At 39.9% G+C, this 17,533-nt stretch overlaps 2 protein-coding genes across 2 annotated transcripts in view; one reads left to right on the top strand and one right to left on the bottom strand.

Moving 5' to 3' along the window:
* Positions 1–427: 427 nt before the first annotated feature.
* cabp4 (calcium binding protein 4) lies at positions 428–17,262 on the bottom strand. Its single transcript, XM_076091229.1, has 8 exons — positions 17,207–17,262; positions 16,581–16,682; positions 16,058–16,202; positions 9,614–9,644; positions 9,143–9,286; positions 4,477–4,586; positions 2,672–2,819; positions 428–456 (listed from the first exon to the last, which is right to left on the bottom strand). The coding sequence occupies exons 1-8, from the start codon at positions 17,260–17,262 to the stop codon at positions 428–430; spliced, it is 765 nt and encodes a 254-aa protein (XP_075947344.1).
* doc2g (double C2-like domains, gamma) overlaps positions 7,032–17,533 on the top strand; it is a 62,757-nt gene continuing 52,255 nt past the window's right edge. Inside the window, exons 1-2 of the mRNA XM_076091230.1 lie at positions 7,032–7,160; positions 8,293–8,370. Coding sequence (XP_075947345.1) covers positions 8,356–8,370 — 15 coding nt within the window. The 5' untranslated portion in view covers positions 7,032–7,160; positions 8,293–8,355. The remainder of the gene's footprint in view (positions 7,161–8,292; positions 8,371–17,533) is intronic.

The following is a 17,533-nucleotide window of genomic DNA, read 5'->3' as shown; positions in this document are numbered from 1 at the left end:
ATGAGTTGAGAAAGTTTTCATAGCTTTCAGCCCATTTATGAGCAAATAAGTTGATATATAATTTATATATAATACAGTTCATGAGCCTGAAGTTAATATGTAATCAGTGGGTAAAGAACATTAATCGAGCTTCACTCTGGAGATCTGAAGAGTCTGTACACGTTCTAACCACCGGGGGGCGATAATGTAGCATTACTGTTACATACATTTAAGTGTTTCATAACTCACCCTTTACCCTCTGCACTCACTAAAACTCAACTTTTACCATGAAAATATGAACACATCTCTTTGACTCCATTGTGTGTGTTTTTCTTTCAACAATCAGACATCACAAATACACACTGTCACAGAAAACAGACTTACAACAGCAGGAAGAAGAAAGTACTCACATCCAAGCGTTGTATGCTCCATCTTCTTCCATCAGACGTCATCGTGCCGAGAGCATCATAACAAACTCTGCAGCGGGAGACAGAGACAGCAGCAGATCCGCCGATAAGGACTAATGACACTCTAATACCATAAAGGGACAGCATGGGATGCAGCCACATCATTTCCAGCCCGTCAACTGGAAACTAACACAGCTCATGGTGTGATGTAATGTTTCTATTATCACCAAGTTAATGAAAAATACAAACAGTCACAGCGTGATATGTCAAAGAAAAACATAGCAGTAAGGATACAGGAGCATTTCAGTTGAAAATTGAAATATGTCAGTTTTAGGGGTCCTGTTGTAGTAAGATAGAGCACGATGTTAATCAGTTTGACTAACACTTGATTCAGCTCGCAGTGGCCATTATTGAAGATTCACTTGTCAATCAAGACAGCCATTGATGTGTCCCTGTCAATGAAACCCAGCTGCAGATAGCTTGAGGCAGGTTTCACTAAATCAATCCAGTCAATCATGTCTTCCGTTTCCCAATGTCCTCCTGAAAAGCTTTGCCCCGAAAGGCTTCTGACTGTAGGTGTCAATCTATTGACTGACTGAGCAGTAAAGCTTAATTCCGGATTAGGCCACTAACATTATCTCTTGAGATACCCCTCCAAACATTTTATTTCAAAAGAAGTAAATCGAGCGGAACAGCAGCTCCTATAGTCGTCCAAACACCTGAGTTTGACCTGCCGCCTGTGTAGTGAGAGCGAGCGGCTAACTGATCATATTGAGGAGCACCTGCTTACTGATCCCTTCTGGGACTGACGCACCTATTTATATGTTCCCGATAACTGTAATTGATTGGATTGCTGAGACAAGACAAGCAGGATCACACCTCTAAGCCCTTTGTGTGCTGCAGGCCATAATCACACACACGTGTGTGCGGTGATGATGGCGCCTGCACGTGTGCACATAGACGTGTAAGTGTGCGTTCATGTGTGTGTGATTGTATCCCACTGTATTGTTTATTAGCTTGCAAGGTAAAATATGGTAATGACATCTCTGCAAAGTCCTTGAGCTGGTGTGACATGTGACAGGTGTTCAGGCATGTGTATTGATTGGCTTAATGCACTCCTAATTACATCGGATGGGCAATTCCAGCTAACCCACCTTGACTTAGCCAACCCTTTCCCATCTCAAACGTTTCCCTCCTCATTTCTTATAGATGTTCCCCTTCTGTCCTCTTCATCCTGAACCCATTCCAATCAGATTCATTGACCCGTCTGCTTTGTCCTCCTTAGTTCGCTCTTCAGATGCCGTAGACCAGCAGTTTTTCGTCTGATAAATTGGGTGTTTCAGTACTGTGCGTATGCTATTAATATAACAAAAGATATTAGCAGAAAGTTGGATGTTAAAATCATTAATCCATTACTTTTAGCAAACAATTTTAACAGTTTTTTCCCCCATTACTTCTAGCTACCTATTTCATCTTCTCCATTACTTTAATCATTTTACACATTACCATTACCTTTCATTTTGAACTATTTATCGATTGGCCTACTTTTAACTACTTTGACTTATCTGCTTGCTTCTTATTTGCACACTCAACTGACTCAGGATAGGTCGCTTGCTGGTTCATTTGTAAAAAGTGAAAACCAACCCCAGATTCACTCTTGTTTTGGAACAAGCTTTGTCCGCCTTTAGCTTCACCTTACTATATTTGTGTGTTTTTTAGCACTGTGTCCACCATTGCTCTTGGATGCTTGTTTACGATCTGGCATCTGTTCACTACATTTTTATCGAGGCTGACGCCCAGAAAAGCCCTCAGCTCCGCAAAATAATAAAATACAGGCAGAGGTCTGAGTCTCCGCGGATATAGACACTTGTGGTGTGTCATAAGTGATGATGAAGAGAAATTATTTTTGTATGATTCTAGACTTCTACAAAGTTTTTGAGAAAAATCCTACTCATTGTGCCTTTACATTTCTTCCACATCAGACCAATTGATTATCCTATTTAGTTTTTTATTTTCAAATCATGATTTCCTTTTTTTTCTTTTGTTAGTTGAACATAGTTAGGAATAACTTCATCTTTCAAAGTACCCTCTGGCAACTGCAGAAGTATCCCCTGGGGTTCACGTACCCCTTGATTGGGAATCACTACGGTACACCACCCCTGTGTCAGTGTTTTATCTTTGTGTTGTATTCAATGTTTTAATGTCCTCTCACACCTTGCCTGGAGTCTGTCCACTCCTCTCCAACACCCCTCCCCCCCCCCCCACCCAAATCCCCAACCGCTCACCATCAAAGTCAATGTTGCCGTCTTTGTTGAGGTCAATGTCGCTGAGGATCTCCTCCAGCTCACCTTTCTTCAGCTTCTCCCCCAGGAGGGTCTTCATGCCCTCCTTCAGCTCATCGAGCGTGATCTTTCCATCACCATCACAGTCAAACTGCAACGTGTGCGGTTAGTGGAGAGCATTGAGGTGGGGACATGGACATGGGGAGACAAACAGATCACAGATGAAGAGGATGACAGATGACAGAAGAAATAAGGAAGAACTGAACACATATTACAAGTCTCTGTTGCGGATGTGGAGGGTGGAGATTGATTATGGGGTGATGAATTGAGGTGGAGAAAGAAAGACGGAAATAGAGGGAGAGAAAGTTATCAAGAGACAAACAAAGAGATTCGGAGATGATGTAAAAAAAGAGTTTTACATTGACAGTGTATATTAACAACATGGCTGCACGAGGTCCTTGGAAGTCTGAAAACAGCTTGAGTGGCAGATGGGGCGATGCTGACTCATGAGGTGTTAGTCGAGTGTTAGTGTTAGTGAAGTGAGACAGACTTTTTATGTGAATATGAGGACTGAGTTTGGATGAAGTGAAAATGTATTCTCATTTGTCACAGAGTAAACTAAGCTCTGACGTTTCTGTGCAGAAGTGATGGTTTGGAGCTAATTCAACAGCCCCACAAATAGATTTGAAGGTCAGAACATGTGGATTTCTAGTTAGGACCTTGACGATGACGCACATGTGATAAATAAACTCCAGATTCAATGGCAGATGATAATGTGACCTTGCATTCTCAAAAGAGAGGACGCATTTTAAAAGCTTGCATGCAGAGGAATAATGGTGTCTTAGTGTCTTTCGTACTGGCTTTGATAAAAGCTTGATCAAGCAAGTGGCCCAACTGGTTCAGGAAGAGATTGTTTGGTTGAGACAGAAGTATTGTTACAAAGCTCTCTGTTCATGATCAGTAAAAGGGTGGATTATTCGGTTGACACAATTTACTTTAGAGCCCCAAACAGCTTGTTTTACAATTTGAGGCGTACAATGCTGTGTTTCTATATTTCCATATTGAAAGCACTTTTTCATTTTTCAAACATTGTTTTGCTATCACTTCATTGGCAATAATAACTTTGCTGAGTCAGCTGATGCCCAATTTCTCCCCTTGCTTTTAGCAGCCAAAATAGTCTAACTAAATGCCTGGAGCTACATAGATAAATGAATCCTGGTAGCATATTACAGTCTCCCATTCGTTTTCAGTTATAATCATGAAGCGCACATTATCAGTGTTGTCTGTTTCGCTGTAACCATTAAAAACCTATCCTGCAGTAATGTGTTCAGTGGAGGAACTCAGGTGTGAAAAGCTGTGCCTAGAAATAACGTGATCGCCTCGTTTGTTCTGCTTGGTTGCTTGGATTATGTCACACCAGGGCTTGCCTTTGGGTTACCATCAATTTAACACTTGCCTGCCTCTGTATTGACGTCAAAGAGAGCAACTCAATACATATTTCCTCCAGACCAATGAAGCACAAATGAACATGTGAGTGTAGAATATATATGGTGGCACTTGTGATGGCAGGGACAGTCCTTCATAAAAAATTCATCAATCAGAATATTTTCTTTTACTCTTTCCCCTTAAACCTCCCTCTGCATTCATAGCCAACTAGCCCTCTTCTTACAGACTGGTTGACAAGTAAGAGCCTTACACTCTCTAAGGAAAGGTCCTGTTGCACACTTCTGGGTACTGTCACAATACCAGGCCCTTTGCACTTGCTTGAAGTCACACGCCTCTAGAGTTCCTTGCCGGAGACCTCTTACCTGTTTGAAAGCACAGCGGAGCTCCTTCAGCCCGACCATATGAGCCGTCTCAGCCAGCATCCTCGGCCCCATTAACTCACAGAAATCATCAAAGTCTACATGACCACCCCCTGCAGAATGACAGAGGACACACACATAGATGTTGACACACACACACACATGCACAGGTCGACTACCAAGTAATAACTTCTTTGCCTTGAAGTGTGTCTCTGTCAGACATATTCATTTATGTATTAAGCATTAAGGTGTCAGAAGATATTGGCGCATGCAGTAAGTCCAATTATCTGCCTAGTAACAGCGGTGGAAGAAGTTTTTCAAATATTTTACACCCGCATTCATTTATTTGGCACAACACAATTTAGCACCTTGCAAAGTCATTATGGTGAACATGTTAGCAGACAGTTGCTCATTTACTCTGCTTTGGCCTCCACCAACTCCTGGTAGAGCTGAGGAGGTGGGGGGTGGGGGCTGCAGTGTTGTTAATAACTCAGTCTTTGGGTTCATCACTCAGGGCCCCCTATTCAAATTAGGCTACATGCCATAATTTGATCAATTGTTAATATAGAAATATGGATTAGAGACATTTTAAGCACTATTCAGTGATTCAGTTCAGAAAAAGTATGAAAGTATTCGGTGCAAAATGAACTGAAGTATCACATATGTTGAATGTATGTTATACATTATATATGTTATCTGCAGGCTATCGTTAAACTGAGAGAAAGACCACGTTAATAATTAATGTCGGTTAAAGGCAGGTTACAGTTGTTGTTTTTTTCAAGTACATTATCTCCCTCTCAAATATAGTGAATCGAAATATTATAAGTAAAAAACACTCGTACAAGTACTGTACCTCACTATTGTACTTAAATGCAGTAATTAGGTAAAGGCAGTACAAATGCACCTGGCCTTTATTGACTTAATACCACGCTTCTGTTTTGAAAGTGTATTTATAAATGTCCTCAGTGCATGGAGGCGTTGACAATACATTCATCTATCTGCTCATTATGTTTCCATCCACCCAGGTACAAACACTTTTGTTCTGTTTGATCCCCGTGGTAATTATTAACACAGAGTGATACAATGGAAAGACTCATGTTATTAGTTTGACAAAAGAAAAGCTTATTTGATTGCGTAGACCAATAGACTCGGTCTGTTTTCACTGTCTGAGCCTTTGGTGGATGTGAAAGACTATACTCCAATAAAGCCATGCGGTCGTTTTGCGGTTAAAGAAATGAATCAGTGCTCAGAGTGTGAGGACGGTTGAGGATTAAAATCCAACTATGCCAAACTGTGCTTGCTGAAGGATCCTAAAATAAAAGACCATTCATAATGATCTTTGAATATTCTATGATTTTTGAGCTAGCAAAGGATTTTCATACTTGCCTCAAGTACATTTTTTTTTTGTCTGACTAGCTTTACCCTTGTGGAGCAGCAGTCTCTTGGGGATTTCCTGACACCTCCTTGAAGAATTGTGCCTTAAGTGGGTCGGTTTATAATCATGGAGTGGAAAAATTCCCCCAAAAGTCGTAGGAGATTATTATTCATTTTTAATTGATAGTGCAACACTAGTTATATAAGAAAGACTGAATTTCATGGTATTAATGGCTCTGTAGGGATTATGCTTCAGAGATTAAGCTAGGGATGTCTGAAGCTCATTCTACCTCATGGGTCAAATTAAGGCATCAATGAACAGATGAATAATTCATATTACACAGTATACATAGCAGAACATATCAAATGCAGTCACCACCACCACTAAAGCCTTGATGTTAACAGTGTCCCTTTCAGGAAGAGCTATAAAATGCTTTTTTACACAGTTTATAAGGGAATCACATATTGTGTCATTATCAAGTGGGGAAGTGGCAATGAAAGATCATTTTATACAGATTTCCCCGTTATTTAACAGTATGTATTTGGTATTTTTGTGAATCTTGACAAAAATGTAAAATATGACTCTGCAACCTTTTTTTGCAATGGTGCACATCAGATGGGGACATTTACTGAGCATTAATGTGAGGTTAATGCAGCAGTGGCTCCTTAAATTTTGAAGATCCTTGCTGTTGTTATTCTAACCACCTGATCAGGATCAAATCATTTACACCTGGGACACCAGGTGTAGCCAATTAACTAGCTGGTAGGACAAAAGCCAGCTGCACTCTAGACACTGAGAAGTACAGCTGAGAAACACTGCCTTACGCTATCCAATGTGATGCAAATGTTTTGAGGTCAATATTTTTGCATTATTGGTGTTATTATCCTCGGGGCGCAACGCTACGTTATTTTATTTTTTTCGTGTAAATGGATCTTGAGTTTAGGCTATTTTTTCAAGCAGGCACATATAGAAGTCTCCTATACAATACATATCAAAATGTCTATTAATTACACACACCTGGTTAGAAGGTTGGTTCAGCCATTTACAAAAATAATAATAAATTATAAAATGATTACTTAGTTCTATTTGTTTTTATCAAAAGGAAGAAAAAAAGGTGTCAGAAATGCTCCTTTTTCTTCTCAGCGGATGGAGGGGCGCGTACGTGTCCCTGTCTGTGTTTGATTGACAGCAGCTGCCCCAGCAGGGCGACAAACTGAACAAAGTTGCAGCCGACAGAGAGGGTTCAATAAGCAGCGGTATTGAAGAGTAAGCACCACACCTGCACGTAAAAGGACCGACATGACACCTACAGGTAAGTTTACAAGCTGTTCAATGCGCTGCAGCTGATCAACTAAATAGCAACCTAGCATGCAAACCGACGTTGGCAGTGCACTCTGTTTGGTCACTCGTTCAACAGGCTATTGTGCAGACCAAGACGCGTGTTCACGTAGATAAGGAGACGTTTTGCAGGAAAGCTATTGTGGCTCTTGTGTTGTGTCGCAGGCAGCTGTCAGTTTTGGTTGCAGAGCAGATATGTACACAGCAGCAGGCAGATAAATGTAATTAAATTACATTTCCTATAGTTTCAGTTGAACTTTTAGAGCAGGCTGTAAAAGTGTTTCACTGTTTTCTTTGGTTAAAAGTGTCGAGTCTCTTTCACCTGTAACCACACACAACAATGATGTCATTGTGTACTGACAGTTACAGGATGATGGTAAATGCTAAAACGTGATGGTGCAGAAATAGACGGTCCTTAGTGAATAGACTTAGTGATGTCAGACAATGTATATCTGTAAAGTTTGCAAAGTAGAATTAACATCAGCAACTTAGTTACTGCAAGAAACTTTAACTTTGTGTCAATTCCTCTGGACGAAAGTGGTATTGTTTAAAAGCACTAGTGTCTTTTTTTGTAGATTGTAGATTGTATAGAAGTCTGAGTAAATTACTCTACTTCTCACTTGATTTATTAAGTAAACATTAGTTTATGGTTTAATTTACTAGTTCCAAGTCTTCTTCCATACAGCATGATGTCCATTCATTATATTATGGTCTCATTTAGAGTAAAATAGATGCTAAAGCAGGGGTAAGCTTTAGGGCGTGGCTACCTCGTGATTGGTCCGTACAACGCCGTTGTCCTGTGCACATGTCTTCAGTGTTTTTTTTGGCGAGAAAGGGTTCATTTCAACTCTAACCATGATTTTCCCTAACCAAGTAGTTTGTTGCCGAGACCTAAGGAGATTCCGGGGAGAAAGACCTGAAGGCAAACTTTTTCCAGGTCCTTGTTGGGTCTGGCTGTTGTCTGTGTTTTCTACTTGGAGCCTTAATTCTTTAACAGTGTGTTTTCAGTTCCTGAGAGTTAATTGTAACAGTTTTGGTCGTCTAAAAATGTCTTATTCAGCGTTTGGTTGTTTAGCTCCACCCTCTCGTGTCACATCTGGTTGCAGAAAACAAGATGGCGATGGCAGGAATTCCAAATTCGAGGCTTCAAAACCGTAGTCCACAAACCAATGGGTGACGTAAATGTGAGTACGTCCACTTTTTACAGTAGTAAGAAGTAAGGGAAGGGTGAACTATTGTATATGAATCCAACTTATGTTTTGTAAGAACATCTGTGTCCAATTACATACAAACATTTAAAAAATAGTTCTGATGCAGTGTATGTTTTTCACTGGCATCATTTGTGTAAATGCAGCTGGATTGCTGCACACATGACTCTAAATAAGGGTATTACAAATCATCACACCTGTAGTGTGTCTAAGTCCTGCTTGTCCATTGAAGGTTTATGTAGCGTCTCTTGGCACACGCTCGTAGTTCAGGCTTGGCTCTGACACTAGGAGGTGTTACAGGTACTGGTTCTCCAGGCTTATGGCAAAAATCAATGCAGTGATCATTCACCTTACACTTTAAACACACACCACACACAAATCTATACTGGCTCATTCAGTAAAGACAGCAAAGACAAACACACTCATTAAGAGCAGGGAGAGGAAAGTCAGATCTTGACCAAACGCCCACCTCTCCACGCAGACTCTGCTGCACCTGCTGTGTGAGGGCCATTAATCAGTCTGCTGAAATGTCACGAATGTCCCCAAGTTTGAAGAAAAACATCAGTCCCTCACGGACACGTAGGAAAGAATGTGCACGTATGCATGCACACGCGTTTGTGCAACAGACGCATCACTCAGGCGTTCACACCTACTCACTTCAGAGAGACCCATCAGTCATGCACACATGCTTTAACCAATCAGGAGGAAATGAAAGCCACACGGACACAACCCGACGGTATGTACACACATTTCATCTTGATTTGCTGGATGATCTCTATGAGCTCCATCTCCGTAGGCATGTAGCCCATGGTCCTCATGCAGTCTGCGATGTCTTTGTAATGGATGAAGCCATCCGCATCGTAGTCGAATTCCTTAAAGGTCTCCTGGAGCTCTGACAGACGGACAAACAAATTAGAGCAATTGCAACAAACTGTAAAGTAGGGTAAAATATTTCTCCCCAGACAGCTAGTTACATCTCTCTGTTTTAACTTAACTTAGCTGTAAGTTGTTGACTCCAGCAGCAGCTACAACTAAAGTTATGTTGTGTTGTTTTTAATTGGTTTTGTAGCTCTGAGTCATTGGCAACAATGTCAGTCTGAGAAACCTTCAATCTCTTTCGTGACTCACGAAGAGGAGCAAAGAAAATCTATGTGATTTGATGAAGCTGTGCATTGACTCTTCATTTATCCTGTTTGCATCATATTTAACAACATCTTACCATCCAACTCCTCCGGCATCAGCTCTCTCTCCTGTGGGGCAGAGAAGAAAAAAAAAAAGACAGCATCAGAGGACGGGACGTAAAATCAGGGTGGCTTTGAAACAGCAAATTCTCCTGAGAAATATCCCAGTGATGATCAGTTTTTGACTACCAAATTAGAATAACATGCATATCATGTCAACACTGCCGCATGCTGACAGTAAACTCTAATGGGATTTCACCCTGCGACATGTCTTTCTAATTTGCGAAATGACACAATACCACCGCACACTCCTACGTGCATGCGCTCACACACTCGCTACATCTGCAGCATCCCTAAGCCTCGTGTGTGAATCATTGACTATTCTCTGCCTCGTTTTGACATTTGCTGAGGGTGATCGCACCTTCTCTTTCTCCTTCTCTCCCCTTGTTTATGGGTTTTCAGGCAAGTTGAGGCAAAGCTATTAGCAAAATCTCCACATAGTCATTAAGGGAAATGATCGCCGTAAAATGTAGTGTGTTTCGTGCTTTAAATAGCAATATGTTCCAGTGGTTGTAGACAGACAATTTATAAATGCACTTTAGAATTTAATAACCTAAATTGCAATACTGTATCCATGCATATCCTCAGGCAAGAAATACTCTCGGGATTTTACTTTTAAAAAGATATGTTGGCCATAAATGTGCTGATACATTAGTTTCTGTGAAGACCGCTGTATACCATAGCAGGGCGAGAATGACAAACTCTGGTTCACAGCAAAACTCAGACGGCTAAGGTTCGAAAAAGGAGATGTTTAGAAGCGGGGACAGGGAAGTACAGGTTTAGACAGGCGGTGAGAAATGGTAAGCGACAGCACTCTGAGAAACTCTAAGTGTTCACAGCTAATGACTCTACTTCTGTCTTTGGCCCCTCCAGACAGAACAAGTCTAAAGTCGCGGTTATACTCCCAAACCGACACATAGACAGCTGCGGCAGTAGTTCACTTATACTGTCTGCTTGGTGGACGTATTCCAAGCATGTGCAGTAGATAGATGGTAGCTACAAAATTTACTTCATGCTGGTGGAAAGTATAAATCAGGCTTTAGCCTCCCCACTCACACGGAGTGGAGCAGAAGAGAGACGGGGGAAGTGAACGCCAGTACAAGTTCCAAACAGGCTCTGCCGTGAATAGTATTCCATCATTTGTAGAATTAGATTCCAGTGGTGGCTGCCAAGAATTGTTTCCAACTTGTAAAATCCTATAACTCCATAGTGTTGTAAAATCCAAAAGTAAAAAAAGTATATATAATGAAAAAAGACAGTTTTTTGACAAATGTTTTTGTCTAGTAAATATTATGCATCAATCAATATTTGTTGGCATTTACCCTGTGAGAAATATTCATTGCGGTCAAAAGCTGTTTTCACTTGTGAGTGTTATTCAGTGATGAAAGTTGATTTAATAAAAAAATACTTAACTCTCTTAATACGATGAATCACATTTTCAATTTGTGGATATTTTTTATGGAATCATTTTTTTTATGAGGGTTATGAATTTATAAAATAGGACAGATATTCAAAGCTTGATTTGAAACCGGTAATAGAAGCTTTGAATAAGACAAAAGGGCAGTCCGTACAGCTCTGAAACCTTATCTCTGTACATTGCATGTTACAGTTATACTTCGTATACTGGGAACCTTTGCACATTCTTTAGACAATTTTGCACATTAAAACTATCATTTGTAAAAACTGCACAGCTGCTGGATTTTAATTCAGATACATTGTACATCTCTTTAAATATTTTCATTGTCATTTTCTTCTATATGTTTTTTTTCCTTTTATCTTAGGCACCAAAGCAGATGCCTTGTATGTAAAAACTTACTTGGCAATAAACCTGATTCTAATTTTATCAATAACTCATCACACGCATCATTCCTTGAAACAATGTTCCGGCTATTGTAAATATGTACAGACTTAAATTTACATATGTAAAACTTTGATATTGAAAGATCTTGAAATGACATTCATCATCTAATCATGTAATAAAAATGCTTGTGCCAGCAGCATCTAGACAATGGAGCCTGCTAGCAATCTGCAACTCTTCTACTGAAGCATCAACACATCCACAGGGAAAGCAAGACCCATCCAAACTCACTCATCTTCCTATAGAGCAACCCAGCTTGACATATATATGGCTGCGCACAAAGACGGCGCAAGCCTTAGGATAGCTTTAAGTTCAAAGAAACCAGACTGACACACAAGCTTACGAAAGCTCTGATTATTGCGAGCATAAATTTGCTGTGGGCTTGCTTTTCCTCCTTTTTCATTCAGTGAGGAAAAATATTGAGACTGAACAGAACTGAGAACAGGAGACGCTATTAGATGTATTCATCCATGTACGACACTGTCATCTCTATTATGTCAGACGTTACCTTTATTCCACTGTATTTTAGAGGACACTTTGCTCTTTACCTCATCACATTTATCTGATTTCAATAGCAGCTAACTAGATGAAAAACCAAATATCTTATGGAGATGGTCAGCCTTGAGTGTTAAAATAGACTACATCAGATTTAAGTGTTTAACCTTTGATCATAGTCGATGCTAATGCTCACCTTACTTCTATGCTTTTGTATTTTTACATGGGACCTTTCACTTATTTAAGATCATTTTTTAGGGCTTTTTTTGCCTTTTTATTCGAGCAGCTGGTGAATGACAGAGAGGGGATGAAACACAACAAAGGGTCTGAGTCGAGCTAGAGGTTGTACCTGGATCTTTGCTTTTAATCAAATGTCCATTTCTATTACTCTATGCAATTTTTACAAAAGAAAAGGATTTTTTGAACTTCAACTCTTTTTTTCTTTTTTCTTTTACTGCTTAAAATGTGAGTAATAAAAAGGCAGATTAGAAAAGAAGTGGAACTGAAATGCAAAGAAAAGTTCAATATTTTCCTCCTAATACATGTTGGCACTCAGGATGGCTAATACATAAATCATACAAGGTCATCCTGCACAATGGCTTGAGGAAAAGAAGAGGCTCCCGGAGTTTATTTGGAAGCTGCTCCGCATGGCAGCCGTTCAAATGATTATTCACTGTATAGTCTCCAGAGTTGGAACACAAATGTGATGCCAAGAGTTGCCTCACTACACGTGTACTCTGCCTCAATTTTATATAAGTTTATATAAACCTCTGATTTATTTTATTTTTTCTTACGCTGCAGCGTAAAAAAGCCCCACATTGCCCAGAGTTCAACAGTGCTGTTTACCCTGCACGGGATCATTCCGCCTTCAAGAGCATATATTAAGATGGCAAGGTCAACACATTAATTGGATTTTTTTTTTCATCCAGAAAGGATTAGACAGCATGCAATGCAGACTCTCCATTCATCCGTCAGAACGATCCCATTAACAGTTAATTTCATTCTGTCTGCCTTCACATGGTCCATCGAGCAGCCTGCTGCTTTGCAAGCGTGACGCATGGACACATATAAGTGGTATGTGACAAACGCATGGTCACCACACTTAAACATGCAGTCACAGTGCGTACATATGACGCTCTTTGATGGCTCTGACCTGTAAATGCATCGATTGTTTTTCTCCAGAGATTTGGTTCCCCAGGCCCCCTCTTCAGTTAGGTCTAATGAGGGCTGACAGGGAACCTTGCTGAGGGGGTTATTAATACTTGTGTTGAGGCATGGATTAGGACTGCTGAGGGATGGATGGTCTCCCTGCCTCAGTGTCAGGGCAGCAGCCCAAACCGTGTGTCCTGTGGATACGATGCAGACCTTTCTACCTGGCTACTACTAAATTCAAACCGGGGACTTTCACAGTAAAACAAATGGATTCCACAGTAGCCCAAGGTCACTGGGAAACAGTTTCCATAAATTGCTCTAAAACAATGAAAATGTCCCATTTGTTATTAGGAAATCTAGTTAAAAATATAATTAAAACATTCAGCAGCACATAACTCCCTGTGGCGTGGATTTCTTTTATCCACGCCAAAGCCTTTGGCTCTCCTTTGTTATATGGTCCCATATGGTTCCACAATTAAAAGGATCGGAATATCATCCTATATAATAACGATAATAGTAATATCCCCTTTTTTATGGAATAAGTACTTTAAACATGTACGTTGGGACAGCAACTTATTCCTTCTGCTGACCGATTCCCACACATATTTGATAAAAAGCGGATTGATGGCGCCTGTATAAATGTATAAAAGGTGTTTTATATTTTTACAAGGAGTCTTTGTCAAGTCTACCAACTACTCCATGCAAAGTAAATGTTGCCTTGGCAACAATATAGATGTGATCTATTTTCCTGAGCTGAACCCAAATATATTTTGTATGTTTTGTCCCCACAATGTAATTGGGGAATCAATTTAGTTCTATATAAATCTAATTTCTCGCATATAGGGTTGTAATGATACATGGCATTAGATCTGGCATATTGTTCATGCATCCCAATCACTTTCTGATTAGTAACAATCATATTCATGCATGTCTCACTGTAACTCTGTCAATACAGTCATGCCAATCCGGAAACTACACCTGTTACTGTACGAGCAATAACATATTTGCGAGTAAAAAGCCAATACTTTAACAATACATCTGTGCATGAAGAACGGACATGTCAATGAAAGTAAAACCTAATTCAGTCAGCTCTGCACACAGTCTCATGCGCGGCCAGTCAAAAGCTTTTGTTTTTCTAAACTTCTCTGCTGGCTGAGACAAAGCAGCCAGGAGGACAAGAGGACAAAGGAATGACTGATACTGAAGGATGTCCGTGTTCATTCTTTATAAACTTCACTCAGAAGTGTTATTTATTTTATTTACATTTGTTTCTAGTGAGATATGAATGACTATATATTAACTTTGTTGTTGTAAACATAACTTGCTGCTCTATAAACAATGTTTTGATATATTTAAAATATAAATTCACATTTTATTTTTTATGTTATACATCTTTTTAAAAGCAATTATTTAGTAATGTAGAAAAGCAGAGTATTGATAAGTGCAGCTCCAAGTTGTACTAAAATCCTAAAGATGTCTATCTCTACCTGAAGGCCACCGTAGTTCTCCAACACGCTTGGAAAGGGAGGGCTGAGCTTACAGCTTCGGGGTATTTCGTTGGTTGCAATCTGCTACAAACTAGATGCCACTAAATCTTACACACTGGGCCTTTTTAAATGACAACGGACTCAAAATCCGACCAGCGTGTGCCTGCAGTAATATTGCAATCAAGTTTATTAGACCAGAAATATGCCAATTCTGATATGCTCACCCTCGAAGCATATCAAGTAGTGATGTACAACCAATTAACCAACCAACCAGATGGTGTCAGCCCCCATGTACCATATATTTGTGAGTAGTCTAAATATATTGACATCTCAGGACAATGCCACTTTTTTATAAAAGAATAATTGTAAAATGTAATACATTTTATAGATCTATAACTGGTGCTCTCTATAAATCAACTAATGGTTTTTAACAGAAATGGGAAAGGTGCCATTGAGCTGGATCATTTCATTGGCTCATTTCCAGTTGTAATTTTCCCCAAACATTCAGTGCTGCCCTGCAGCAATCTGGGATCAGTGTATCAGGCCTGAACAGAGCCAATGCTTCATTTGAACCAGCCAGGGCATTAATGGAAGCCAGCCCAGTGTCCAGGCAGTAAATCATCCGTGAAGTGGAATTACTGGAGTGACTTCTTAGAAAGGATGTTGTTGTGTTGTTGTTTTTTATAGCATGAGGTAACACCCCTCAGTCCTGATCAGATTGTTTGATTGAATAGAGGTGGGTACTGATATTGTCTTTCCACAATCGTTTGACTGATTTTTATATCAGCAATTGCTGGTTTGTTAACGGGGCCATTCATTTTTGGGTAGTTCACGCTGCAAACATCTACAACCAGTGTTTATATTTTGAATCGATAGTTTCCACTTAGAATCAGCTGAACAAATGGGTCCATTTGCCGACTCCATTCTGTGTAACTTTAAAGTCGATGTGTTATTTCACTCAGCTGTGCTGGCTCAGTCTATAAACCTCCACGTTATCAACCTTTCTTCGCCGGTCTCTTCCAACAATCTCTAACATTCTCATGAAGGAAGGAGACCCAAATGTACAAATGTCCTTTTAACAATAACATAGTATATTGTAAGTGATTTATATTTTATTCTAGCTTTGGCAGTTTATGTTATTGACTGGCTCTGCCGTGTTTGTCTTGTTGACAGAGAGAGATGTGAAAAGTGGCATTATGAAATACTATAGTTAAGGCTAATTGGGGGAAAAAATGTCATTGTGAGAAAGTGTTGATCAGATGAATGCTGATTCCTGACACATCTACCTGCTCCTAATGGTGTTTTATATAAAAACCAGAAGCTTGAAACTGCAACTGTCCTCTTTTTTTGAGTAACCCAACCAGGAACCAAGAAGTGTGTCAAGACTGTGACAACAGGCATTTGAGTATGAGCTGTAATGTTGAACTGACCTGTCCAAAGAGTTTGTTGAGGTAGGAAATGTAGGCAGCGGCCACCGCTGAGCTGTTGCTGAGGCTCCTTTTGCTGTGCCGACGTGCCTCCTCCTCTCCAGAGCCCTTCCCCTTCCCCTTTGCCGAGGGCGACTCTGACTTTGAGCTGTGAAGTGTGTATTTACGAGCCAAGTGTTGAGAGCAGTCATCATCAAAGCCAGGCCTATGATTTCTTGTCCTAACTTACTTTAACTAACACACTTAAGTGCCTTTTGGGGTCATCTATTCCTTATAGCCTCCCTTGAAATAATTGCTCAGCTTGAGCAGAATTATTGAAAAACGTCAGCAGTCCAATCACCTGATATTAGCAGCTACGTCAGTCATTAAAAAAGGAAGGAAACGTTTCTTCGAAGGACAAGTTTCAAATTCTGAAGGCTATTTTTGCAGTGGATGTATCAATCTACACTAATTGGTTGCACAAATCTACACAACCCGGTCTCCTTGTGCTCATCAATGTTGATTAGAAACAGAGAATAATAATAACCAGAATTTCCTGGAGAGGCTGAGCTGAAGAGCCTTGCTTTTAAATCTCCCAGAAGCGGGCGATCTGCCAGCAGCTGCACCCTTCCCTCCTCGTGGAGCAGTGCTAGGAGAGAAAGAAGCCTTAATCAATTCAAAGTGCACTAAATGTTTTTAAAAAAAAAAGAAGAAAAAAAAGATTTCTCATAAGCAACAATAAAAATGAGCACTGAACTCTGTGGCTTGTATTATGGATGGACCCTGTTGTTGAGGAAATCCAGATGGATTCAGACTGCTGATAGACAGCAGCAGCAATGGGAGACAATTGTTTGAATTTTGGAAGTTTCATGAACTTTGTTACCCAGAAACTCTGTAAAAATTTTAAAAAATCTTTCCAAAGCAGGTGACACCTTCTCTCTCTATTTCTCTTTATGAACAGCTCACTCGTTAGTGTGATTTACAAATGTGGGAATAGATCTCTTGTTTCTATTTGAGCTATTGTGATTTAGACTGACGTAATGTTTAAAATGAGAATCCTACCAAGTGCAGGATTAAAGCTCACAGCCTCACCTCTTAACTTGAATTAGATGGTTAATTTGACTTTATAAATGTGTTCATTGCCTATTCCTTCTTCAGTTAGAGCTCACTGACCTGGCAGCAGAGGGTGGTCTACTTTCGGGTCCTCCCTTTGCACTTTTCACTGACATCCTGGATGGAAAAAGATGTGAGTGTGGGGGAAAAGACAAGAATCTCATCATGGAGTACTGAAAACAGATGAACAAGAGTCAAATTCCAACAGGCTATGCATTTTTGACAACTTTATGAGGTTATTAATGCAGCTTTGAAAATATTGGACAGTAGAAAAAGATTTTCCTATTTATTCAAACATCATTAAAATTAATTTGTAGTTGTTTCTGGCAATCTGATGGATTTAAGTCCAATGTTTTTAGCTCTGTTTTGCTTGACGCCATCTCCTAG

This window comes from Anarhichas minor, unplaced genomic scaffold (assembly GCF_050575085.1).
Source record: "Anarhichas minor isolate MPS153535 unplaced genomic scaffold, ASM5057508v1 ptg000014l, whole genome shotgun sequence".
NCBI lineage: Eukaryota > Metazoa > Chordata > Actinopteri > Perciformes > Anarhichadidae > Anarhichas > Anarhichas minor.
Note: the sequence above shows the minus strand (reverse complement) of the source record. Positions and strands in the feature narration are given on the sequence as shown.